Source organism: Mus caroli, unplaced genomic scaffold (assembly GCF_978045245.1).
Source record: "Mus caroli unplaced genomic scaffold, Mus_caroli_1 scaffold_7, whole genome shotgun sequence".
NCBI classification, from domain to species: Eukaryota; Metazoa; Chordata; class Mammalia; order Rodentia; family Muridae; genus Mus; species Mus caroli.
The window spans coordinates 136,414,725-136,442,352 of record NW_028227262.1 but is presented as its reverse complement, the minus strand read 5'-3'; the positions used below and the strand labels follow the sequence as shown (position 1 = coordinate 136,442,352).

The 27,628-nt window shown below is 36.0% G+C and overlaps 1 protein-coding gene across 1 annotated transcript in view; it reads right to left on the bottom strand.

Annotated features, from left to right (window-relative positions):
- The window catches only part of Vwde (von Willebrand factor D and EGF domains), a 74,379-nt gene that overhangs the window by 6,999 nt on the left and 39,752 nt on the right, over positions 1 to 27,628 (bottom strand). Inside the window, exons 13-27 of the mRNA XM_085840880.1 lie at positions 26,103 to 26,239; positions 22,657 to 22,812; positions 22,445 to 22,549; positions 19,199 to 19,313; positions 16,889 to 17,139; positions 15,684 to 15,903; positions 13,657 to 13,794; positions 11,134 to 11,697; positions 9,548 to 9,643; positions 9,369 to 9,464; positions 8,072 to 8,167; positions 7,402 to 7,497; positions 5,771 to 5,866; positions 1,713 to 1,808; positions 1,496 to 1,591 (exon numbers count right to left, since the gene is read on the bottom strand). Coding sequence (XP_085697006.1) covers positions 1,496 to 1,591; positions 1,713 to 1,808; positions 5,771 to 5,866; positions 7,402 to 7,497; positions 8,072 to 8,167; positions 9,369 to 9,464; positions 9,548 to 9,643; positions 11,134 to 11,697; positions 13,657 to 13,794; positions 15,684 to 15,903; positions 16,889 to 17,139; positions 19,199 to 19,313; positions 22,445 to 22,549; positions 22,657 to 22,812; positions 26,103 to 26,239 — 2,358 coding nt within the window. The remainder of the gene's footprint in view (positions 1 to 1,495; positions 1,592 to 1,712; positions 1,809 to 5,770; positions 5,867 to 7,401; positions 7,498 to 8,071; positions 8,168 to 9,368; positions 9,465 to 9,547; positions 9,644 to 11,133; positions 11,698 to 13,656; positions 13,795 to 15,683; positions 15,904 to 16,888; positions 17,140 to 19,198; positions 19,314 to 22,444; positions 22,550 to 22,656; positions 22,813 to 26,102; positions 26,240 to 27,628) is intronic.

The following is a 27,628-nucleotide window of genomic DNA, read 5'->3' as shown; positions in this document are numbered from 1 at the left end:
GAAAAGATCTTTCCTCAGCCAGGAGTGAAGGAACACACCCATAATCCCACCACTTTGGGGTCTAAAGCATTATTATCTGGAGTTCAGCCTCAGCTACATAGAAAGTACAAGGCCAGCCTAAATGCTATCAGTGCCTGTCTCCAAAGTAAAATCAAATAAAATGAAAAAAAAAAAAACTAAAAGAAAACATTTTATCAATACCACTTCCCAATATCAGGCATAGTCTTTAAAAAAGTCTTACCAACAGGTCGGTCTAAACATGAACTGAACACGGACAAGAATAGACCTGACAAAGTAGATCCGGAAAAGACCAGAGATGTTAACGCTACATAAAGAACCATAGACAACTAAGGAATACCAACATCAAGAGAAAGTTTTCCCTAGAGAGGAGCACATCAAGTCATTTCCAACAGCAAAAGTCAGCCCTGAGAACATGCATGATACAGACTGAGTAGTCTGCCTGCCTGCCTTCCTTCCTCCTCCTCCTCCTCCTCCTCCTCCTCCTCCTCCTTCTTCTTCTTCTTCTTCTTCTTCTTCTTCTTCTTCTTCTTCTTCTTCTCTCTCTCTCTCTCTCTCTCCATCTCTCTCTCCATCTCTCTCTCTCTCTTTCTCTCTCTCTCTCTCTCTTCATCTCTCTCTCTCTCTCTCTCTCTCTCTCTCTCTCTGTTTCTTATCTGTATCTTTCCACACTCATACAGTAAGATACGCACAAAAGGATAATCAATGAAAAAAGATCTTGTGCGTTTGGAAGACAACAAGGTGGAGCATATGGGAGGGTTTGGAGGGAAGAATTGGAAGAGAGATATGATGTAATTATATTACAGTATCAAAAACAGGGGAAAGGAAGAGAGAAAAATGTGATTTAAATGATCTTCAGAGTACCAGGTACATCCTACCTCTTTTCCAGTTGTTGGAGTTTTACAGTGATTTTCATTTTAAAGCACTACATATATTACTTTAAAATTGTCTTGGCTTATTTGGAGACAGACTGTCATTATGTATCCATGCCTAGACTGAAAATGACTATGTAGACCAGGGTGGCCTTGAGTTCACAGAGATCTGATTGCCTTGGTTTCCAAGTGCTGGGATTAAAGGCATGGACCTCCACCCCCAGATTAAATAGCAATTTTGTACAAAGAAAAAAGAAGACATTTGAGCGAGGGGAGTCATCACTAGCTCTGCAGCTAATCTGTTGGAATGGGTAGAACTTCATCCTGCAAAGACCTGAGCTGCTGAGCTCAGGTGATTTCATTTCAAGTCTTTCTTGCTACCCAATTTCAGATTAGTCCAGACCCATGGCTTATGCTGGCATATGTGATTGAAAATCTAGAAAATACTGGACACGGTCTACAGAGGACTCTGTCTTTCACTATTTCCAAGTGGTATCTCCCAGAGTAGAAAAAGAGGAGCAAAAATAAAAACAAACAGATGAAACAGAAAGACTTTGTCTTAAATTCTGCGTTAACATTCCAAGAGTCTTCTTTGTTTTACTTACGTGTGTTACACTGTTTCCCACTCCAGCCAGAAGCACAGGAACAAATATTCGGTCCCACACATTTTCCACCATTCATGCACATAGGCTCACAGATGCCTTCAGTTAAAGGACAAAAAAACAAAAAGCAAACAAACAAAAAAAAACCAACAAAAACAAGTGTCAAACAACAAAGATTCGCTTTTCCTTGTGGCATGCAAATGCTTTAGTGGTTTCTTACTTGTCTGGCATCTCTTTCCGGTGTATCCACCAGGACAACTGCACACGTTATTTCTCATGCACAGGCCACCATTTTTACAGGGAGGGTGACAGACAGCTGAAAGAACAAATGGCAGTAATGTGTGAACAGTACATATTGAATTATTATATATTGCACATTGCCTCATGGGCTTGTTATCTATGGAGCCATAAGATAGAGAAATGCCCTATAAAAATAAAGGATCACAACCACCAGCCATTACAACTGTCCTTCCTAAATAATAAAAGGCAGAACTCAGAGCCATTGGCTGCTAGGAAGTTAACATCACAAAAACACCTTAGTGCTGGAGTCTCTAAAGTAATCCCGAGTGCACTGTGAACCATAACTTATACTTCATCGGCGTGGGAAGCCAACCATGAAGTGATCTGAAGAGAATTAAGAAAGTGAACCAACACTTAGCTCCACGTTAAGTTTATATTTCCTCCTGTGCAAACTAGAAAGACTGTTACCATTTGCTACACTACTATAAAATTAGTAGGAAACACTTTAAGGGAACTTTAATCTAGTCATGTCACAATGCAACTTTATATGACTGGTTCCTGTGAATGCTGAGTAAAAAATCTTTTAAACGATAAAATAAAATCCCTTTGTTGGAAATATTCATTAGCAATTTAATGTAATTTTCCTCATATTGACCATACTAGGGAAGCCAGATTAGGAAACAAACCTAAATGTTTATCATTTCTATGAAATAATTCTTATTGCTTTGTTTCCCCCAAACATTAAAATTTAATGTTACTTGATTTTTCTATGCAGTGTTGAGAATTGAGCCAGAGCTCTGTATATGCTAAGCAAGTGCTCTGACACCCAGCTATGCTATAGATCGCGAATACTGGATTTTCTTGTGTGGTTTAATTATTTTGTTTAATTTAAATTTAATTCTCCTTGATAGATTGTTACATGGATTTTAGTTTGTTTTTAAAAATCTATGTATTTTAGTAAAAGAGCTGTTTAGACTGCCAGTTTGAATCAGATCCCCTTAATAGCTGCTTTCTTAATTTCCACTCCCTCTAAAAACATAATTGATTTTAAGAAGATTTATAAATGAACTAGCACTTTCAATACAAAATGTGCAACTGGATATTTTAATAATAGATGTAGATTATAGATTATATTATGAATTATATTCATATATTATATTATGTTCCCCAAAAAACTATTTTCGCAAGAGGATCTCCATGTAGCTTCTCGGAACCTGCCCCAGGTGGTTCTGATTAGTAGATAAAGATGCCAGCAGCCAATAGCTAGGGAAGAGAGACAGAGGCAGGATTTGAGGATTTCCCCAGCTTCAGATTGGGTGGAAGAGAAGGTGATCCCCCATGCTTTAGGAGAGTCTAGAGAGAGAAAGTTAAGAGAGGTTGCCACAGGGCAGAGAAGCAAGAAAACATGGCCCAGACAGTTGACTAAGATCAGGCAACTTGGAACACAGAAATCAGTAAGTGGTAACTCACAATTATAGGTGGAAGGTAGATTCTAGCAGCACGGATGCTAGGCAGTCACCCAGGTATTGTGCTACTTAAGGCATATTAAAGTATAAAGACTATGTGTGTGTCTTTCACTCAGGAACATCAACGATTGAGGAAGGTAGCAACCCCATCACTGAGATCAATTAATAATTAATTCAACAAACAGATAGTTTGTATTGCTTTAGGTTGAACCTCTGCAGGTCCATACTGAGTCTATTTGTGTGGTGTGTGTGTGTGTGTGTGTGTGTGTGTGTGTGTGTGTGTGTGATGCAGATCAGATCATTTTCAGGTGGCAGCTCTCTTTTTCCTGTGTAGATTCTGCAAACTGAACTCTGCTTTGAGGCTTGATAGCAATCACCTGTACCTAGTGAACCATCTCATCAGCCCTAGTTTTACTAAATATGTAGCCAATATAATTTGTTAATCACGACAAAGAAAATTACACGGTGTGTAATGAATCTGTGGTTGTTTGAATAAGAATGGCTTCCATAAGTTCCTACATTTGAATGCTTACTCACCAGGGAATTGGACTCTTTGATGGGTTAGAAGAACTAGAAGGTGTGGCCTTGTTGAAGGAAGTGTGTCACTGGGGGTGGGAATTAGGGGGGTGGGATAAACTTTAAACTTCTAAAGTCCATGCCAGACACAACCTCTCTCTCTCTTTCTCTCTCTCTCTTTCTCTTTCTTTTTCTCTCTTTCTCTCTCTCTCCCTCTCTCCCTCCCTCCCTCTCCGTCTCTGTCTCTCTCTCCTAACTTTACAGTTCTTTGGCATATATGTTACAATTTCCATTTTACTGCTGTTACATTGGAGTTTTGTTGTTTTTTTAGTGTGATTTTTCTGTATGTAAATGAATGTATGCATTTGTTTCTTGTGCTTTTTTTCCTTTAGTTCTTTTCTTTCTGTATCCTTGCTTGTTTTGTCCTATTCAGATTTGTCTTTATTTAATTATAATTTTTAGATGAGTTTTTTTTTTCTAATGAGAAAGAGAAAAAAAGGGTGTCAATTTAGGTTAGAGGGAAGTTGGGGAGAATCATGAAGAAGTTAAGGGAGAGGAAACTGTAACCAGAATATATTGCATGAAAAATATTTTCAATAAAAAATAAATCAAATTGTATTACATAACGGTTAATTTTAGAAATTTAATTATGAAGATGTTCAAATGTTTTCTAAAACTGTTTGGTATAATTCTAAAAATAAAGATAGAGGAAGTATTTTGTGCATTTAATTTACTGAGAGTAGTTCTTGTTTCCTACCAATATGCTCATGCTTGAGATATTACTATTAATCTGAAAAACATAAAAGAAAGAAACGTCTATAGTTTTAACTGCATGGGAAAAAGTATTGAAACATGATGCAGAAAATAAAATGATCCTGGACTGGAGAGATGGCTCACATGTGTACCCCAACTGACCACTCACACCCATATCAGAACAGACCCACATTGGAACTCTCTCTCTCTCTCTCTCCTCTCTCCCCTCTCTTTGTCTTTCTCTTTGCCTTTCACTCTCTCTCTCCTCTCTCTCTTTCCCTTTGCCTTTCTCTCCTCTCTCTCCTCTCTCTCCTTTATCTCTTTCTCTTTGCCTTTCACTCTCTCTCTCCTCTCTCTCTTTCCCTTTGCCTTTCTCTCCTCTCTCTCCTCTCTCTCCTTTATCTCTTTCTCTTTGCCTTTCTCTCTCTCCCCCTTGTCTTTCTCTTTGTCTTTCTCTGTCTCTCTCTGACTCTCTCTGCGCCCCCACTCCAGTTCTCACCACTTTAATGCTTCACCCTCTGCTCCTGACTCCCTGCCTCTTTGACTCTCAGCTACTCTCTCCAGATCTTACTTTGGAATTAACATGTTCCCTACTGCCTCATCAACTAGCCTTGTTCTAAACTTTCCACTCCTCCTCACGCTCCTGGCCCTGCCTATGTGGTGCCACCAAGTTCCTATGCTTCTTCTCTACTGAGTTCAGTTCCCAGCAACCACACAGTGGCTCACAACCATCTATAATGGGATCGGATGCCCTCTTCTGGTTTGTCAGCAACAGCATACTCATATGCATAAAGTAAATAAATAAATCTTAAATGATAAAAAAATAAAATAAAACAAAGAAAAGAAAATGAAAGAAATATGTCATTTTGCCTAGAGTTATACATAGATGCATTTCAAAAATGTTTAATGAATCTAAAATCAAGAGTGGTCACAGGAAAATGTTAGACATTAGATAAAATATGTATCAAAATTATTTGATTGAAAGCAATGGAAACACTACCATTAATTATGAACTGTACTAGAAGGATGTACATTTGTTTCATATCTTGGCGTGACAAAGCTTCACAGACCATGCCCAGGTTGTTTTTCTCTCCCTAACATATGTTGAATAATTGACAATTCTGATACATCTGTCCTAGCTGCTTTACATAGCCATATCTACATAATAATATGAATCAGAGAGGGAACATAGTCTCTCTTTTTCCATCTGAAACTTGACATGAGTTTCTACAGAGCTCATGTTCCCATTTTGTATTCCTAGTTTTCCACTTGCCTTTTGTATTTATGCACAAGGAGTGCTTACCATTCTGGCACTGTGTTCCAAAGAATCCACCAGGACAAAGGCACGTGTTTGGCTTATAACAGGAACCACCATTGAGGCAAATAGGATCACATAGAGCTAATGAACAAGAGAAAAGAAAGCGGTCTCAAGCGTTGTTATTTTAAGACTGAATGTGGTACAGGTGGACGGAAGGAAGCATGGTGGTATGTATATTTTAACTACAAGTAAAAGGAGCCAATAATGTTCCAGACTTTACCAAATGAAAGGAAACAAAGTAACTTTGTAATTGCTTGTAAGTGTGTTTATTTGCTATGCTAATAATGTTAATAAAACGAAGACTGCAGAGTGAGCATGATTAAAATTTAGAATGCTTTTAGGAATGGTTATAGGCTAAGAAAGGCCAATTCAACTCAACAGCACCAGTGTTGGCTATGCACACATCTTTATCGCTTTGCAAATAAAACACAGGGGCACTTCACTCAAGCCTTCCAATGCACAGATGTCTGATGCTTGGTCACCAATGTTTTGCTTAGAAAGCACTTCTAATTCTAGTTTCAGCTTAGATTTTATTCAGTTTCCAAGGCATACAGACACAGTTTTTTTTTCCCCAAACTCCACTTGCTAGAATTAATGCTCCCACTTATAATATGTAATTAACTTTATATTTTTTTTTAAAAAAATTTTATTAGATATTTTCTTCATTTACATTTCAATTGCTGTCCAGAAAGACTCCTGTACCCTCTCCCTGCCTGCTCCGCAACCCACCCACTCCTGCTTCCTGGCCCTGGCATTCCCCTGTACTGGGGCATATGATCTTCGCAAGACCAAGTGCCTCTCCTCCCATTGATGGCCGACTAGGTCATCCTCTGCTACATATGCAACCAGAGACACAGCTCTGGGGGGCACTTATCATAAGCCAACTTGCTTCACAGTTGTGTTTTGAAAAATATAATCGAATTTTTGTCTCTTTCAATAATGATATGAGACTTGAAATAAGGCCAAGAATCAGCTTGATCTTTGTTTTCCTCTGTCACAGGCTTCACGTATAGCCAGCACACTATAAATGGTGGGTTAGAATTTTGTTGAGAAAAGTCATTAGATAGGGATTACAGATGCGATTATTGAGTTAGAGTTTAAATTAGACATTGACATTGTAATAAATAGGGAAAGTAGTGTACCTTCTGAGCATAGGAGCATATTATGTGGGACAGTAAGTTAGATTGACCAACTGCAAACCTTCTGCTAAGGAAACACATCTGATACTGATCAATACATGGATTTATGTGCTGGCTGGCCCTGACATCCAGAGTTGAACAGATGTTAAGTAAAGTCGGATGTCTATGTCTTGGTTAGAAAAGGAGAAAGAAACTTAAATGGAGAAACTGCAGCAAACCCAGGTTTCTGTGTCCATACCACGTAATACATACCATAGGAACACAACAGCAAGAAGGAACTGATTAGGTAACGTAACGTGTAAGGTTTAAGATAACAGAAAAATGTAAGGATGAGAAGTACAAATTTTAAAAGTGTGTCACTAATAACCACCTCCCTATCTTGCCTGCCAGCTCAGTTTTGTTACTTAGATGAGACTCTTTGGGACATTTGAAGTTTCATTTTGTTGTTACTTTTATTGTACATAATTCTGATTTTACCTGTACTACAGGTGGGTCCATACCATCCAGACTTGCACTGACAAATATCTGGTGCAACACATTCGCCTCCATTTTCACAATGCCTGTTACAGACCACTAAGATCATGGAACAAGGACAAAAGAAAGACAAATTCAGCTTGTAACTGTCAAATACTTCTAGTAATTGGATTTGACCATAAAGGAAGACCAGGATAATTCATTCATAAGAACTCAGGTTCTTATGTTATTTTCTTGCTGATAGAGACAGAGAAATTAGAAAATTAACAGCACCAAACAAGAATTAGTTATTTAGGAAAATTATTAGTAACTGGTGAACATAATCAGATACAAATTAAATAAACTTATAAGCAAATTAATAAGTCTGATTTCTACTTATTTCAAAGAAAATGATGTTACTATTCATAGCAAAGCTCTTTATTTTTTTGTGAGACATGGTTTCATTATGTATAATTCAGACTACTCCTCAGCTCATGACTTTCCCTTCACAGTCTCCCAAACACCAGGATTACAGCAACACCCATCTAAACATCTTTACTTCAGTTCTGGGAATCCCTGGTTCCTTTAGTGCATCAATGTTATTGAGGGATGGGTTTGTTTTATTTAGCACAACAGCCATCAACTCGGTGAGGAAGATGTTTATTATAGCAGATTGTAGGAGAGCTTTACTTACGTGTTTCACACCTTGGTCCTACAAAGCCATAAGGACAAGTGCAGAGATTGCCAGACAAGCATGTGCCCCCATGTTCACAAGGAGGGCTACAATGTTCTGCAGACACAGAGAGTATTACGTCAGGTTTCAGTAATCCGTATACATGCATGTGTAAAGCATGCCTGCAGTAAAGCCCCAGCATAAGATCAATTCAGGCTAAACTCAGTTCACTTTACTGTGTGGTCTTCTGTGGGAATCCACTACGGAAATTTACAATTCTGAAGCTTAGTAATCAGCACCATGTTTTTTGGTTTATACACGAAAATTACAAAACACAAGGCTGGTGTGTGGATGGTTTATGAAGACTTTGGTTAATTGGAAAAAAAATACCTGATATTCAGCTTCTAATATGTGACCTTGGACATATGATTTTTTTTAAAAAAAATAGATTTATATATTCCATAGTTATTCTCATTTGCTATTAGTTTTGAAGACTTCTGTTTGTTCCAAAATTATTTTGTTGCTTTGTAGTTTTCTTTGTCATTAAAGCATTTAACAGAGTTCTAAGATCATTCACAATTATATGTATCACCTACTAGAATTCAGTCTCAAAAACAGTTTTAAAAATAGCAAATTAATTTTTAAAAAGCACCTACTTTTATCAGTCCTATTTTGTAGATTCTTTACTTAATAATTCATCCAAAACCATGCAGGGTGTATATGTCTACAGATGTATTTTTATGGTCATCTTTTAGGTTTCTTCTTACTATTTTATAGCCTTGAGTTTTGCACTTATACATGAGTCATTAAAACGGTTACTTCCCCCAAATACCTAAATATCAAAAAGCAAAGATTTTGGAAGAGAAACAATTACTTTTTGGATCTAGGATTTCTAAAGTATGAGTGTTTAAAAGTTTGAAGTTAGGGGCTGGAGAGATGGCTCAATGGCTGAGAGACACTGGCTGCTTTCTAGATAAGCCAGGTTCCAGATACTCCCCGGCACCCATGGCAGCTCACAACCTTCTGTAAATACAGTTCCAAGGACTATGACACTCTGTTCTGGAGACGTTGTATAGACATGGTGTCCAGGCATGCATCTGGACAAAGCACCTGTAGAGTTAATATTTTTTCAAATTAAAAACAAAAGTCCCCCTAAAAAGAATTAGTATGAATATTTTTTTAAACTCTGAGCTTTTATCACAACACTGAGTAGAACTCACTAACAAAAACAAAGCAAGACAATTATCCTTTAAAAATATTTTCAAGGAAATAACACTGTACTTAGTTCCATATTTGAGGCTGTAATTGGAATTCTCACCTTCATTGCAGGTTGCTCCACCATGCCCTGGAGGACATGCACAGATGTTAGGCTTAATGCATTTTCCATGCTTTTTGCAAACAGGGTGACAGATGGCTACATAAAAATAAAGCCCATGGCTTAGAAATATTGGTTATCAAATAAAATTTATTATACAAACTAATGAATCATGTACCTACCAGTTTGGCAGTTGGAACCAGTATAACCTGGTTTACATTTGCATGTGTTTGGGGCAACACATTCTTTGTTTCTTCCACAGGAGTGTCTACAGAATGCTACAAAAAAAAAAAAAAAAAAAAAAAAAAAAAAACAAGGAAGAAAGTCTGAACTGTAGCATATTTGTGTGTGTGTGTGTGTGTATTCTCTCTCTTTCTCTCTCTCTCTCCCTCTCTCCAAAAAAGGTTTCTTTATGTAGCCTTGACTGTCCTGAAACTTGCCCTACATATTAGGCTGACCTCAAACTTAAAGGGAGATCTACCTCCCTTCCAATTGCTGGCATTAAAGGTATGCACCACCACAACCCAGCCCAAATTTCTTTTTCTTTTTCTTATTTTGGTTTTACAATTTTTAATATTGTGGATGTTTGGCAAAATGCAGTTTCCATAGAGCCCAACAGAGGGCACAGAATCTCCTGGAACTGGAGTTATAATGATTGTGAGTCACCATGTTTATTAGTGAACTCCAACCCCTAATCTGAAGTTTTCTAATGTAAACATTTTAATGATGTATTAAATGCACAGCTACTACATTTACCCATAATTCTTTTCCCTATACTGGCTTCATGATTAGAAGGATTGAGAAAAAAATCACTAGAGTAAGAAAGAAGCACATTATATGGCAATTATTCCAATAACCCTAGCTTGCAGTAGAGGAAGCAGCCATCCATCCACTTGTGTGACAGAGTGCAGTGGAGTTTCAGATGGAATACAACTAAATATTGATGAACAGTGATGCTCAACCAAAAAGCAAGGTCCCAGGGACTCAATAGCTAATGGGATTAGATTCCCCTAAACATCTTGAGTCACTTGACATATTCTACTGGGTCTTTAACACTTCTCATGTAACCACAGTATATGAGATGTCTTTGTTAACCATAAAAGATGCAGTTACTCTTCACAAAGCAATAGTAGAAGCAATGGAAAAACACCCAAGAAACAGCTTCTTCATTGCCAAAGCCAAAATTTGTATTTGTATTAAAAAAAACAATGACTATATAAAGCAAACATATAAACAATGCTTGTAAAATTGTTTGAACGGCAAAAGTGCTGGAGGCAATACAGAAAAATCTGTTTATGAAAATAAGCAATAATGTCAGAATTAGTCAGAATTAATTTAAAGTGTTACATGTCAACTGTGGACTGACAAGAATATGGGCCACAATACTGATCAGGTTTGTATTCACAACTGTGTTTCATCTCTTTAGCTGCTTGGTACTCGATAACTAGACTCACAAAGACCTGCCGTGTCATCTGTACAAATGGAAAATAGCAATCAAAACATGAGGTTATTATAGATTATATGATGGTTAAAATAGAATGTTACTATAGAACTTAGAATAGAGGGGGTATAGCTGTATTATTAATATTTATGTAGTACTATTTTTAATAGTAACAGTAATTTTTAAAAATCAATTCAGAAAACCTACTTTTTCTAAAATGTTTTAAAGGAAACAGAGTGAGTAGAAATCAGCAAAGAAGTACTTCTTAGTTACTTAAATTTTAGTGAGTTAGTTTTCATTATGCATGGTGAAAAATTCTCATAGTACCTCTACAAGTGATACCATCTCCGTAATACCCAAAGGGGCAGCGTCCACACTTGAATTGACCACCTGTGGTTGATACACAGGAAACACCCTGGAAACAAGATGATTCTATGCAGTTTGATATTTTGGTTGATCCATTTTTTTCTGGCAAGGTAGTGATTTCTGCTTTAGTAGTCAATGATGTAAACTCTTGCCCAGAGAAATTTTGGAAAGGTTTGCTAATTTGAGTATTATGTCCCCCTGTCTCTGTTGGAAATGTGCTCTGGACAGGGTCTATCTGGTCAAAAGAATTGTTGGGGTTGATGCTTGCAAAACTACCATTGTGTGCTGGAACTTCAAGTTCGTCAACAGTAAGATCTGGACTGAGAACATGATCAGCATACTCATAAGCTGGTGTCTGGTGAGAAACACCCTTCTTCCCATTGTCCATTTGAGTGGTAACTGATTTTACTGACAAGTGGGATGAGCCTATTGAGTTTGATAACTCATTGAAAGTTGTTGCAGGACTCTGAGTAAAGCTTGGGTTCGTCAGTAAAGTCTCCATTGATGGTGGTTGAAAGCTCAGGTCTAAAGAGCAAAGAAATAAATAGAAACGTTCATTAGAATGTTTATTAATGTTCTACCCTATCCACATTTGATACCAAGTTATTCATTCATTTATCTGTGGTTTATAACATTTATTTCTAAGAACCATATAGGAATAAAGAGTCATCAAAGTGTTCCAGCCTTCAAGGAATGTGCAACATACTTGGATACAAAAGGTAACACAGAAAGTTAACAAGTTTGAAAGCTATGGAATATCCACTAATAAACTTCCCTGAATGTCACTGTGCTCACTTTTCTGTAATATAGACCTGAGCAGTCAGGAGGTTAGCAAGGGAAAAATGTATTTTGAGTTACCTTATATAACCCTCAGGTTAACTTTCTAAAAGTAAAAATAACTGAGGTACAACTTGTTAGTCATAGGGAAAACATTTGGGAAGTATTCTGTAACTAGACCTGATCCAAGATCAGGACTTCTTGGGGATATTTTAATCTATTGGTCTAATACGAGATTTATGTTTTTTGGCAGTCTCACCAGCCTCTTCTTCAGTAACACTTTTGTCAAACCTCACGAGAACCACAGTTTTGTAGTGAAGTCATTTAAAAACTCTGTTTCAGCCGGGCGTGGTGGCACACACCTTTAATCCCAGCACTCAGGAGGCAGAGGCAGGTGGATTTCTGAGTTCAAGGCCAGCCTTGTCTACAAAGTGAGTTCCAGGACAGCCAGGGCTATATAGAGAAATCCTGTCTCGAAAAACAAAAATAAAACAAAACAAAAAACTCTCTGTTTCAATTGAAAATCAGTAGGCCAAACATAATCTGATGCACCTAATGCAAACCAAATCTGATGAATCAAAATCTGGGATCCATGAGTCTCTTGGACTTCACTACTGGAAATTAGATCAAAGTTAAGTTTTTTTTCCTTATAAATCCTCAGATTTAAAATGAGTTGTATGCCTGAAAATTCATCTGTAAAAGTGTGAATCCTAAACACAGCTGTGTTTGGCGAGAGAACCTTTATAAAAGAGATTCTGGTTGCACAAGGTGAGAAAGTACATAAATGCTCTAAGGAGATAATTGTCCTAAGAAGAGGCAGGAGCACCCAGAAAGCACACACAGAGGCACTATTGTCTGATGGGCAAGAAGACAATATTCATGAAAACAATTAAACTACACCTTTGCTCTTGAATTTCTACACTCCAGAATTAGGAAAAATGATTTTTCCAATGTTTTTTTTTCTGTAATATAAGATCTAAGATTGGAGAGATTGTGAAAGAAAAGAAAATATTTCATGGTACATTATACAATTATTATCTTTCCACAAAAATACTCTAGGGCTAATTACTTTAATCTTATGGAAAACAAGTTGGAGGATTCACAGGCTTTCTTCTTTGTTACCTCAAAGAAGCCCACCTTGGTATAAAGACTGGGTGATGAGTAAATGTCTCATAAGAAGAGGATCTTTATTCACTTAAATATAACACATGCATAGTTCTTTAATGCTGTCTTCGGGGACTCACTTTTAAAATATTGATGACCTTCAGTTTCTTGTGTCCCCTTCCCTCTAAAATTTCTGTCTACTTGGATAATAACCATAAGAGTTCATCTTTAACTCAGTCCTCTCTCTTGACCTTCATATAGATAGTCTTCTCCCCACACGCCTTTCTCTCTTTCCACTCATTCCATGCTTCTTTTTAAATCTCCATTATCCTTCCTGGTAGGAACGATGCCTCTTGTGTGTCCTTCATTTAAAATATACAAAGCATCTTTTTGGCACCATGGATCTACTAATCACCTCTCTTACTAACACATGCTAATTAAATGTGAGGACATATGAGATACACTTTGCTCTCTTGTGCATCTAGTTCTACATGTAACATGATGCATATATTCTGAAGAAACATGTGAATGGAAAAAAATGCCATTAAGTGACCTGAAGTAGATAAACGCAGCAAAAACACAGCAGCAAGCAAGGGCTATTACCATTGCACGTGGTCCCATCACCTTGAAACCCTTCTGGACATGGACCACAATGATAGGAACCAAAGACATTGATGCATTCCACACCTGGGAAACAAGGCCAGGATTCACACTCATCTACATCCTTCTCACAGTTCTTGCCTATAGGAAACAGACCAATAGTTCAAATTATTTAATGTCTAACATCCCATTGTTTTATTACTTATACATTCCTGGTATTAGCTATGTAGCTCAGGTGAGATTAAAATGTGTCATCCTGCTGCCTCTTGAGTTCTGGGACTATAAGCCTGTACCTGTCTGGCTTCTGTTCCTTTATTTAGCACTTCCATACCTCTACTGAGGAATGGAACACATTTACTATTTATTTAAAACCTACTATACAATCAAATATAAAATCACTTAGACTTCTTTTAATATTCAACTCAACTCTTCACACATGTAAGTTTATTTTTTTTCTATAAATATGGTGGTTAGTCTCATCACCAGGTAGGGGTAGATAGGAAGCCTTTGAGTTGGTCAGGATAAGTAACACAACAAGATGTGTCTCAAGAAACAAGTCAATTAATATATGAGGTAAGAATTATAGTATATGATACATAATTATATAATGTAATTATAAAATTTATACTTTTCTTTAAAAACTCAAATTTTAAATGGTAGCTTAGAATGTTTTTCATTAATGTTAAGAATGACTTATTCATTCAAAGTACTAGACTCTGAACATTTTAATGTTACATGTCAAAAAAGGCAAAATTTTCCCAATAAGATACTTTGATATGCTTAGCATCTTATTTGAAGAAATAAATTCATAATATGAAAGAAAAGAGTCCTTGTTATACATATACTTTGGAGAAATTAATATTTGGATAATTTTAAATATAGTCCATAACACAAAATCAATGGCATGTCTATGCTTCATATGTCTAAGTGGTAATTTTAAAATAATAAAAAAGTTAAATACAATAAATTTTCTGCTTTGCTCATCTATGTTAAAACTGATTAGTTCAAAAACTCAGCTCAATGACTGTATATTAGTCTAATATTATATCTCAATACCCAAAAAGCTATTCATACATGACCTTCAAGTCTTTGATGAATTAAAGGCTTATTATTATCATATGTTCATTTTTAGAATCAGATATTTTAGGACAAGTAATGAATTAGTGACTAGGCTTGCATTTCATTTGTTTCCAACTCTGATTTAACCCATGATGTTGCTAAGTTAGTAAATTACTAACAAAACACTTCTTATGTGATAAAATTTTTATTCTCCTGAAAGAGAATAAAATTTTTATTCTCCTATGTTATATTTCTTTTAAATATACTTTAGGCAAATATTTCTCTGTTTTTAAACAAAATAAAATATAAAAAGATAAAGCAAAAACCATCACATGGAAGTTGGTCAACACAAACCAACAGAAGTAAATGAACCCCAAACAAATGTATGAGATTCATAGACCCATTCATTCACATATTATGAGTCCCACAAATATCCTACACTGAAAGCTAGAATATATGCCCAAAGGACCTAGTGCAGACCCTTGTAGGCCCTGAGCTTCCGGATTTAGCTTTTGTTAGTTCATACAACCTTTCCTTAGTTGACTTAGAGAGCCGTGTTCTCCACATTCTCTGGTTCACATGCTCCTTCTGCCTCCTCTTCCACTGGGTTCCCTGATCTATATTTCAATATCAATACACTTAAATGTATTATTACTTGCCAAAAAGATGTAGAAATGCCTATAAACATACAATTGAGTTTCCTTAATTGCTGTTAGAATCATAAAATGGACAAAATCACAAGAATATATGAAAGCTAAAGTGCAGAAGTGTTTGAAAGTAGTTCACAATTTAAAGTTATCAGAGGATATATGCAATGTTTATGTCTATGTTACTTTTTACCAGACTCTTAAAAATGTGGTTTAAAATCTTAAGAAAATAGATTTGTATGGTTTCCCAAAAGAATATTGCAAGGAAATTTTCTTTCTAATTTATTCACATTCTCATTTAGTTCATGAGGAACCCAAACTGACCTGTGAGCTCAGGAGGACAGTCACAGGAGTAACTGTGTGAGCCTCTAATACATTTGCCAAGGCCACAAGGGTTGGAGTGGCACTCCCTGGCTTCAGACTCGCAAAGATCACCATAAAAACCAGGCAAGCAGTCACAAAGGTAGGCTCCGCTTCCTGGAGGGAATTTTCTATCAGGCACACATGATCCACCGTTCAAGCAGCCACAAGACTTCACAGTCACCTAAAAAAGAAAAGTACTGGATGTGTTATTTTGAATAAAATTATCTTTAGTTATCACCCTGATTATGAAATCAGGATAAGCATGAGGGCTTCTGTGACATGGATCATCAAGCCATGTTTCCCTGCAAAATTCTTGTTTAAAAAAAATCATGTCCCCTTTCAAGAGCAAAGCTAATAATATATAGGTGCTTTGTGGGATGCTTTTAGAAATGTTCTGAGTAGAACAATTTGTTTTTATTTTCTTATTTTTAAAATAAATACAACAATAGTTTCAAGTGGCCTTGAATTTATCTTCCTCCTTCCTCATATTCCCAAGGACATACTTTTTAGGTAAGTAGCACCCTACCCCATGGACAGAATCATCCTTCTCTAAATGCAAACAGAACACTAGGAAACAAAATCAGTAATGTGGAAGGCAGTCAGCCACCCATGTTATCGCAGTTTAAGAGCAGACAATAATTTCAGTTGCTAGGCTAATATGGCCAAGCAGTTTATTACATGTGTCTGTGTGAAAATATGCATGCAAACCTTCAAGAGCACGTGCACATCACAAGTTTATAAGAATTTAAGCCTCATGACAGACACATATCAATAAAGGAAAACTTGTCAATTAGTTCTTTCATGTTTTCTTCCTCTATTTGTGGTCTCTAATTCCACATTCAAGACTCTCTCATTTGAAGGAAAAAGATGTAGTTATCAATCTTATTTTAGTCAGGCCTTCATTGGAAGTGGAAATGACTGAGATACCCATCCTTGTCTGCAAGTAGAGAGCATGATGTTGGCTATCAATTTAGACCCGTGTTTCAGGGCTTATTAAGAGTATCCTTAACGTATTATGCTCTTACAAGCAACATGTAATACAATCATGTAAAGTTTAATATCTTCATTGCCCTCTGACAGTAAATTTATGCCTTGTGCTAGGATTTAAAATAAAGCGGTTGTATTTGTAAAAGATCCAGTGACATTTATGTAATTATAACTCTGACCTCCACTGTGACTGTAGATTCAGCCTCACAATCATCCTTAAGGCGGAGAGTGAACGTCTGAGGAGTCTGTGACTCTGTTTTCCATGTAAGAAGTCCCTCAGAGGAAACAGCTGCTCCATCAGGACCAGAATCCAATGTAAAACGTATCTCAGAGCCTTCTGGATCCCAGGCCATGAAATGGTATTCAAAGTCTTCACCATAAAATGTCTCTAATTTGTCTTGCAGTGTTTGAATCATGGGGGGCTGGTTATCTGTAACAGAGAAAGCATTTAACCCTGTACCTGCATAAAAAGGAAAGAATTCTGATAGTTTCCACAGGGGCAAATGCCTAATAGGGACTTAATTCTGCTTAAAGTTCTATGAGCTGCTATTTTTTTTCTTTTTTTCATAAATGACATATAATTCTATGTAAGTATAAAAGTGACTGGTGGGTTCAGGGTCAGTTTTGCAAGCCTAGTCTAAAAATACTTAGGATACAGCATAGCATGCAGACAGTTTTGCACTCTGCAGTTTGGATGCATTCCTCTGTCTTAAATAGTTTTCTGTTGACCATTCCACTGCTTGGGCATCCTGGGTATCATGGACCCTATTACTCTATCTGTGTGTACTCTCAGCCTCACTTTACCCCTCTGCACCTCCCATTACTTTCTATGACTATACTCCTCATCCAAATCGAAGCGTGTCTTTCACTCTGTTTACTTCCCCATTTATAATAATTGGGAGTGAACAGACAGATCAAACTCCTATCCCTGAGCTCTTTCCAGTGTCCAAACACATGCACCCCTTACTGAAGCTGTGTTGGGAATAAGGAATGCTCTTTTTATACTCAGAAAACATTCCAAAGTATACTTTTAACTGTCTTCTATTTTAACATATGTACTTTCCTTGCTTATTAGCTAAACATAAGTATGAGATCCAATCATACTATGGCATTGGACGATAAGTGTATTATGTGTACACATGATGCACTGGTGCTAAGACACCTCAGGTCCAGCTCCCAATATGTCCCTGTATGATTTTGAAAGCTGTCTCTTTATTGACCTTATTTCCCTCACCCTTCACATTTTTAAGACTACTTACTTATACCACTAAACATGATAGATACTCACAAATCAGTCATACCATAGCTGTTAAAAGAAAGACTCACCAGCAACACACACCTTTAATCCTAGCACTCACGTAGCAATGGCAGGCAGATCTCTGAGTTAGTGCCTGGTCTACAGAGTGAGTTCTAGGACAGCCAGAGCTACACAGAGAAATTCTGTCTCAAACAAACAAACAAGAAAGAAAGAAAGACTCAAACTCGAAGGCAGTCTCCGTTTTCTTTACCACTCTTGCTATTTTCCCTCAAATGTTCACTAGCATTGGCTAATGTTCTATAAATCTTGTTGCTAAACAATGACTATGAAAAAAAAATCTAACAAAGTAATAGAAATTACATAAATAATGGCATGTAAATATAAAGCTGTATTAATTATAGATAAGGTTATATAGGCTCTGAGTGTCATGTCTTGCTGCATCTTACTATCCCATGTAGTTAACAATACCTGATCACACACGAGGAAAGAAGTCAAACATATACATGAAATTCCATAGGCTTAGGAAAGTGAAGATCTTATGACATGTGACCACTATTTGTGGTACCTTTTGGATAGAAAAGTGGATCCTTAACTTATTTGTATGCGTATTTATCAAGTCACAGAAGAGAGGTATTGAAAGGCACTTTATAGAGTACTGAGGCTAAATAACTTAAATATCAAATGATAGATCCATATCCATTGGAGCTGAAATAGTTGATTTCTTTGCCATAAAACTGAACAAAGTAAAGTTAGATATAGGAAATCATGTGCATCTGAATAAAGAATTCTCATTTTATTCTTCTATGAAGTATTCAAATATTCATTATTAAATATTAAAATACATATCTTATAGCCTATTAGTGTATAGTGATATAAATTATATATAGTACTATATCACTCAATACTAGAGTAAGTTCTAAGATATACATCATTTATCAGTTTTATCATTGTATCACCATCGAGGGTATAGTCACAAATTAAGAGAGCTATGAAATCACTTGATATAAACACATATGAACCTATTATTAGCCAAAGTCTTGTTATTTGGTGTTCAAGACCACATATAAAAACTTACTCCTGTCCTTTGACTTTTTAAAGCAAATAAATTTATGAAGTAATGAGAGATTAAATACATTGTTCATCTATCTCAAATACATTAATATCAGTTATAGCTTAAAATCACTCCAAGACTTTTGTATAAGAAATATTGAATTAATAAAAAAGAGCTTACCATCTAAAACTGACCAAGTAGAATTTGACGTTTGAGGTCTACAAATCAAACAAGAGCTGGTAGGATTTTTATCTCCATCAGTGTAGCAGAAATCATCAATAATACAAATATTATTCTAGTAGAATTTGAAAAAAAATAAGATATCCTATGCTTAATATATAGAATCTAGAAACAGAAAGACAGCAGCATATATATTTGGATTTGGAGATAGTTTTCATAAACTTAACACATTTTCAAAAACAAATTATTCATAGTATTAAAAAAATGGAATACTTTGGAAGAATAAAAAAATGCAGGAAAGCCATGAAATATTATAGCATAGCTTATGAGTAACAGGAAACACAACTGCAATGTTTTCTCTGTCAGCTCTCCTCGAAGTGCTTTATTAATAAAAAATGGCATTTTCCTGTACAGTTGAAAGAATGATATCAATTTACAACTGACTTCTGTTTCCCTTTGTAGCCTATTCCATCCTTTAAATGCTACCACCAGCCCAGATCCACAGCACAATCACTTCACCTCAAAATACATAGTTACAAGGCATTCCTGAGAGCAATGCTGGCACGTGGAGAAAGCAGCCATTTCTTGGCTTCTTCAAAAAAACCAGAGACACTGAAACTTATAGAGGAGAAAGTGGGGAAAAGCCTCGAAGATATGGGCACAGGGGAAAAATTCCTGAATAGAACAGCAATGGCTTGTGCTGTAAGATCGAGGATTGACAAATGGGACCTCATGAAACTGCAAAGCTTCTGCGAGGCAAAAGACACCGTCAATAAGACAAAAAGGCCACCAACAGATTGGGAAAGAATCTTTACCTATCTTAAACCAGATAGGGGACTAATATCCAATATATATCAAGAACTCAAGAAGGTGGACTCCAGAAAATCAAATAACCCCATTAAAAATGGGGCTCAGAGCTAAACAAAGAATTCTCACCGGAGGAATACTGAATGGCTGAGAAACACCTGAAAAAATGTTCAACATCCCTAATCATCAGAGAAATGCAAATCAAAACAACCCTGAGATTCCATCTCACACCAGTCAGAATGGCTAAGATCAAAAATTCAGGTGAGAGCAGATGCTGGCGAGCATGTGGAGAAAGAGGAACACTCCTCCATTGTTGGTGGGATTGCAAGCTTGTACAACCACTCTGAAAATCAGTCTGGCGGTTCCTCAGAAAATTGGACATAGTACTACTGGAGGATCCTGCAATACCTCTCCTGGGCATATATCCAGAAGATGTCCCAACTGGTAAGAAGGACACATGCTCCACTATGTTTATAGCAGCCTTATTTATAATAGCCAGAAGCTGGAAAGAACCCAGATGGCCCTCAACAGAGGAATGGATACAGAAAATGTGGTACATTTACCCAATGGAGTACTACTCAGCTATTAAAAAGAATGAATTTATGAAATTCCTAGGCAAATAGTTGGACCTGGAGGGCATCATCCTGAGTGAGGTAACACAATCACAAAAAACTCAAATGATATGTACTCACTGATAAGTGGATATTAGCCCAGAAACTTAGTATAGCTTGATATAAGATAAAATTTGCAAAACACATGAAACTGAAGAAGAACAAAGACCAAAGTGTGGACACTTTGCCCCTTCTTAGAATTGAAAACAATCACCCATGGAAGGATTACAGAGACAAAGTTTTGAGCTGAGACAAAAGGATGCACCATCTGGAGACTGCCATATCCAGGGATCCATCCCATAATTAGCTTCCAAACAATGACAGCATTGCATACACTAGCAAGCGTTTGCTGCAAGGACCCTGATATAGCTGTCTCTTGTGAGACTAGGCCGGGGCCTAGCAAACACATAAGTGGATGCTCACAGTCAGCTATTGGATGGATCACAGGTCCCCTAATGGAGGAGCTAGAGAAAGTATCAAAGGAGCTAAAGAGACCTGCAACCCTGTAGGTGCGATATTATGAACTAACCAGTACCCCAGAGCTCTTGACTCTAGCTGCATATGTATCAAAAGATGGCCTAGTCGGCCATCACTGGAAAGAGAGGCCCATTGGACACGCAAACTGTATATGCCCCAGTACAGGGGAACGCCAGGGCCAAAAAAAAAAATGTGAATGGGTGGGTAGGGGAGTGGGGGGGGGTGTGGGGGACCTTTGGGATAGCATTGGAAATGTAATTGAGGAAAATATGTAACTATATATATATATACATATATATATATAAAAGAAAAATTATGAAATAAAAAAAAAGAAATTCTTAATTACTCTACAAATGTCAGGAGATTCCAACTACAAAAAATACATGGCAGTGTTTGCATGAATCCTTCTCTGGTAACTCATTAAAATATAATACAACTGTAAAAAAAAAGACTCATACTTGTTTACCATTTCTGCTCATTTTATGACAACTACTTTGCTAGCACTTAGAGTGCTCTATGAAATAAAACAAATAGCTTGAGAGGACAAGACAGTTTTGAAAGTATTTTTAAACAGGCAGAAACAAAATATTCCAGATAAAATAAAACCCAAATAAGTTTTCAGCAACTGACATTTCTTCTTGACATATTCTGAATGCTTATCTCAAGAAAAAAAAGTATACAAATTTTTCTCTTATGTGTGTACACTGGTTTTATGTTCTTTCCTTTGAAGGGTTGGCTGATATTAGGTCCTTGGTGCTTATCCAGGCATTAGTTTCCATGTAGGAAGCCTTCTAGATAAGCAAAGAAAAAATAAAACCAGAAAACAGGCAAACAAAAAGAATAAAAGCATTAAATACATATTATAAATCCTTTTCAAATACAAATCATTTGCTACAAAAAGATTAGTTAACCACAATGACAAATCTTACTGAAAAAGTATGGATGTAGAACCACATGAGTGAATAATTAAACATGAACTTTGTTCTCTGATTCCTTGGGAGGGGTTCTCTTCTTCTTTCTGAGAAAAGGGGCAAGGTATGATGTAGCCCAGGCTGTTCTCTAGGATGGGACAACCTTATACTTCGGATCCTCCTGCCTCCGTCTCCTAAATGCTAGAACTACAGATGCTTACTACTTTAACATAGCTCCTCCTTCAAAGTACCAGGGAGAAGTATTCTGCCACTTTAAGACATTAAAAGGAGAAACACTGTCCCTGTTTAATCAACCAGTGTTACAGGAAGCTCATTAATTTTTAACTAGAATTCTAGCATACATCTGGGAAAAGCATAAAAATATGCAAAAGACATATGAATATATGTATTATATTCTATGAAAAAGTAAAAATACATACCTTTATAGTGCATGAATCATTTTCATAGGGGCCACAAACTTGACAAGCGCCATCATATATGATCATTATCTTGGAATTACTGAATGTGTAACCATCATTAGATACCTATGAGATATACAGTTCTACAGTAAGATTACTGTTTTCTACATGCTGACCAATCAATTCACTATGAAATTTTATTTATGCATAGGATGATATCGTGTATTTGTTACCTTTAATTGCAACTTTGCCAAGGGTTTCTCTGCTGTCAGATCTTTGGTATCAGAATGCTGGCCATTTGGGAACAGCTGACAGTCAACCACTCTGCTACTTTGAAAGACTGCCTGTGTGTAGACACTTGCTCCGAGCACCCACTTCCTGCCATTATACTGAAGTAGTAATAAAAGTCAATTAATTAGTTCTCAATTGTGGAAGTGTTTTTGTACATTTTATAATTACTGAATTGTATATAGTCAATGAAGAAATGTTAAAATATATATCCCATACAATCAGATAAACAATTAGAAAACTACATTGAAAGCAAGTTTTATTCAAAAATAATAGAAAAGTATATACCATAGTTTGGTAATTAAAAAACAAAATCAACCCTTCTTCCAAAGCATACATTATTGACATATTTGATCCAAAAAAGTTGTCAAGGTTGATAATATATAACTCATTCACCACAAAATGTATTTCAGAGCAAGCGGAAAGCAATGGAGTGCAAACTTGTCACATGGTAAATAGATTTTTCTATGTAAAAGTTTCTTGACTCGCCCCCCCTCTCCCCATACTTTGAGTACTATCTTGTAGTGCTGTAAAATGTCTTAGTTTGTGAAAATAAAAGGTCAGAATGATTTTCTGGGTACTGATAACTATACAGAAAACTTGAAGGGTGCATTTGTTGGCATCTGAATTTATATGTATATTCAAATTATAAAACTGCACTTTGACTGCACAATGGTTTTCAAATGTAGCACTGGTCATGCAACTTGATATTGCTTCAGCATTGCAGGTTAGAAGGAAAGAGATATCACTCCAGTTTATATGGAATAAAGGATAACCTCATTTTGAAGACTTTTGATTGATAGCTCGCAGTTGTGCAGATATCTATAGTTATAGAGGAACAGTCTGTTACAGCAGATCTGTCAGTTTCTCTAGCAGAGGAAGAATGACAAAAATACCCTGACAAGGTTGTCACGATAGCCCTGCTTAAGTCATGTTGGATCTCTTGTTTTTCTCTGTGAAATCAGACTGCAGCCAATGACTAGACATTAAGATATGAGTTCTAGCCCTCTATGAAGAGGTTAACCCTAAGTGATGAATAAATTTGATTCTGCATCTTTTATATACAACATTTTGTGAATGTTTATTATATATTGAGAATATGTTTTTAGTTTAAATATTTTAATTTTGTTTGTTTGTTTGTTTTTGCAAGACAAGGTTTCTCTGAGTAGCCCTGGCTGTCCTGGAATTCATTCTGTAGACCAGGCTGGCCTCAAACTCAGAAATCTGCCTGTCTCTGTCTCCCAAGTGCTGGGATTAAGGGTGTGCACCATCACTGCTTGGCAAATATTTTAATTCTTGAGAATTTCACATGTATCCTGTATTAAACCATATCCATCCATTCCCAAGAGGTTAGCCCTATGCACATGTACATACTAGCTACTAGTATTCTGCTGAGGCAAAACATAACAGAATAGATATGGAGTATATAATTTCTCTATGAAAATTGAGATTATAAGATATAATACAAAAGAAGCTCCAAATCTAATCTAGTCAAGAAAGGCTTCAGAAGAGGGGGGGGGTCATATTTTTTTCTTCCTGGGGGATAATGGGTTCTTCTGTTTGGTTAATGAAAACTGAAAAAGAGAGAGGTAAATCTAACATGGTGGAGAAGCCAGTATTGGAAAATTAAGGAAGCACAAAACATCATGGTCTATGGTAGAGCAGAATGAAGACAAGAGAAATGTTTAAGGTGCCTACAAAAGGAATCAGGACCTAGGTCAGAAAGAACCCTCTGCCTACAGGACTACTTTTTGGATTTAATACTATGGACCAGCAGTTTAAAAGCTGGACTTGACTTTTAGAGGAAAGGATAAAAGACATGAGTGGGCAGCTGGATTTCTAGATCAAAGATTCTTTACAAGTAGAAAAGAGCTGTAAGCCATGATAGTCTGTTCTTTACAAAACATAAAAGATATATATGAGTGCCTTTGTACAGAAGAAATATAGTGAGGATTAACTAGAAAATAATTATCATTAAACACATATGTCATTATATGGAGAGAATACTATAAAAATATGGGATAATGGGAACTCATTACTGAGGAGAATAAAAGAGATAATGGAAATAGTGGTGAAATACAAGAGAAGAAATGAACAATATTCTCTAAATACCTTTCATACAGATCATATTTTTAGAATTATGATAACATTCCAGATACTCTCTAAATAATTTTAATGCAAATCAACTTGAATGTTTAGGAAACTCAGAAACAGAAACATTTAAACTAATTATATTACAATAAAATACATAACTGCTATGAATAGAAAGTCGAAATAGTACATATCATATTGGAAACATATTGCTATTATATCATTATGTCATTTTATAAATTTGATAAATATTTGCTACATTGGCTATCTTGGGATTTGGAGATGAAACTTCTTTCTTTTCTTTTACAATTAATTATAATCTTTAGGGATTTCCAGATTTCTCTGTCTGATGTTTGGAAGGGAGAGAAGTAAATCAAATCACGACACATAAGACATATCTAAAAGTAAGCCCAAGATGTACTTTCCAAGAAAATACAAATTTGTAGAATTATCTTCTGTTCAATCATTTACTAGTAGCATGATCTAATAGCAACAAATCTACCAAAGTCGCATATCTTCTCTGCTGATATTGAGATCCCATGCATAATGTGATTCAATGTGCATACTTGGGCATAATTACACAGTATTTCCAAAATTGTTTCCTTCAGCAAATTCTCAGCACCAGATTCACACTTCATCAACTTAGAGATAAAGTAAGAATGCAAGAACAGGTTTTAAATTTTCAACTTGTCCAAATGAGCATCTAAATTTAAACACATGTCCTTATAATAAAATTTTTACTTGAATAGCAAAAAAAGATGAAGTATAATTTACAAAATAACGTATATTTAGATGTGCTCCTTTTCAAGCTGAATGACATTTCTGCTTTAATAATCTTGAGAGACAAATAACTGCTGGGAGACAGGTGGGGTATTTGAGAGTCAGAGCAAGAGAGGTGACTCAGTGAGCACAGTTCCCGTCTGCACTTGGGAAGGGCAGATTCAGGGATCTTAATCACCTACACACCCTGCTAGATCATCTTGGCTGAAAACCATCACCATTCATTGTGGTTTACAGCTCAAGAAATATAGATGCATCTATATAGGAAGCTTGAAGTTCTTTTAGTTTTTATTAATCATGACTGAAAACCATGACCCAATGCCTTCATAAAAATGATGTAAAATACTTAGTAATGATCACAGAGTAGTGTATCTAGTGAAGCAGTGTGGCCATCTTCCTGTAACTCTCAGTGGATTGAACAGCCTGAGATCCTGTTGCTCTTCGGTAGAAAAAAATTAACCTAAAATGGCACAAACTCAATTGTTATAAACACTGCACCCAAAGCCTGTGCTTACCATACCTCCAGTTGAGTAACTTCACACTTGATGGACAATGACTCTTTGAAGCCTTGACCAAAAACTCTCACTGTGACACAGTTCTTCTTCTGAATATCACAGAACCCAGCATTCTCAACCTCCGTAATTTCAGGAGCTATGTCTTTAGAGAAAAAGCAATAATAATAAACATCACATGCTTTGTAAATTACAGAAAAAAAAACACCACATAATTGTTTTGAGTGTCTAAATTAAAAGTATAGCTCCAATAGCATTTCAAAATGTACTCAAAACATTATTTATGCAATTAACCAATTAAACATTTAATCATGATGTGTTTAAATAGATATTACTAACCATCAAAAGCATTGTCATAACTGATAACACTCAAAGACACATTTCCCTAATGTTTCAGTAGTATTTGTTATTAAGAAAGAGCAGATGTTAACAAATCATACCTAAAATACATCTTGGTTTTGCCATATCATTTTGTGCCAAATAGATGAATTATAGGTAAGCTATGCTTTTGAAATAAAATAGTTTACAGTGCAATATTCACATTTCAAAAATCATTTCAGTATTACAAAGATTTTTAATAAAAGTGTAGTATAAATATATACATATATGTATGTATACACACACATTTAGGAGTATATTTTACACTCCTATTTCAGTTTTTCCACAATTTCTGTTGTCCCACAAGGATAACTGCGAGTGTACTAATCACTAACAAGAAATGTCTCTCTTAGAACTCATAGCTAACTGACTTTCACATGGCTCTTATTCCGGTTGTGGCCTTAGTGAGCACATCTTACGTACGTCGGTGAGATCTGCTTGTTAAAATGGATGTGTGCCTGTGAACAATATTCCTCTGCCGTAGCCCTGTCAAAGCCTAAGCAAACCTAACATCTAACCTTCAGGGGAAAATCATAAGGCTATAACCTCACGATTCTCAAACTTCTCCCATAAATTTGTATTAGTTTACCATGTCACAGTTATAACATATCTATTTACTCATGTATTTGCATATAGTGTCATTAAACAAAGCATAGGAATAAACCAGATGAAGCCTCCATATAACTTAAATTTTACTATAAGCTGAGAAAGATTGTTTTAAGGGTGAAAAAATATAAAATGTAGAAATATGTTTTCTACATTTCTATAGTTATGTGCAGAAATCTTATATTAATTATTTCATCGGAGATAAAAATATGGGGTTGTATGAGATAAACTACTAGGAAGTTTTTACATTAATACTTAGACAAAAGAGATCTCAAAATATACTTAATATCAATTTTGAGCAAATTAGCATACTTAGTAAAATATAAAATAGCCTAAAATAGTGCTTAAAATAAACTATGAGGTCTAGATGACAGAAGTACCAATTAAGTGCAAGGCCTTGTGTCTGGATGGCCTGGCATTTCCTATGAAAAGCAACAGAGATGAAATCAGCAGGAAAGGATTAACAGCTGCCAGGAAGAGACCATCAAGTTGTATGATATCAGACAAGTAGTTGCACGGACTATAGCTTTGGCATTTGAATAAGATGAAA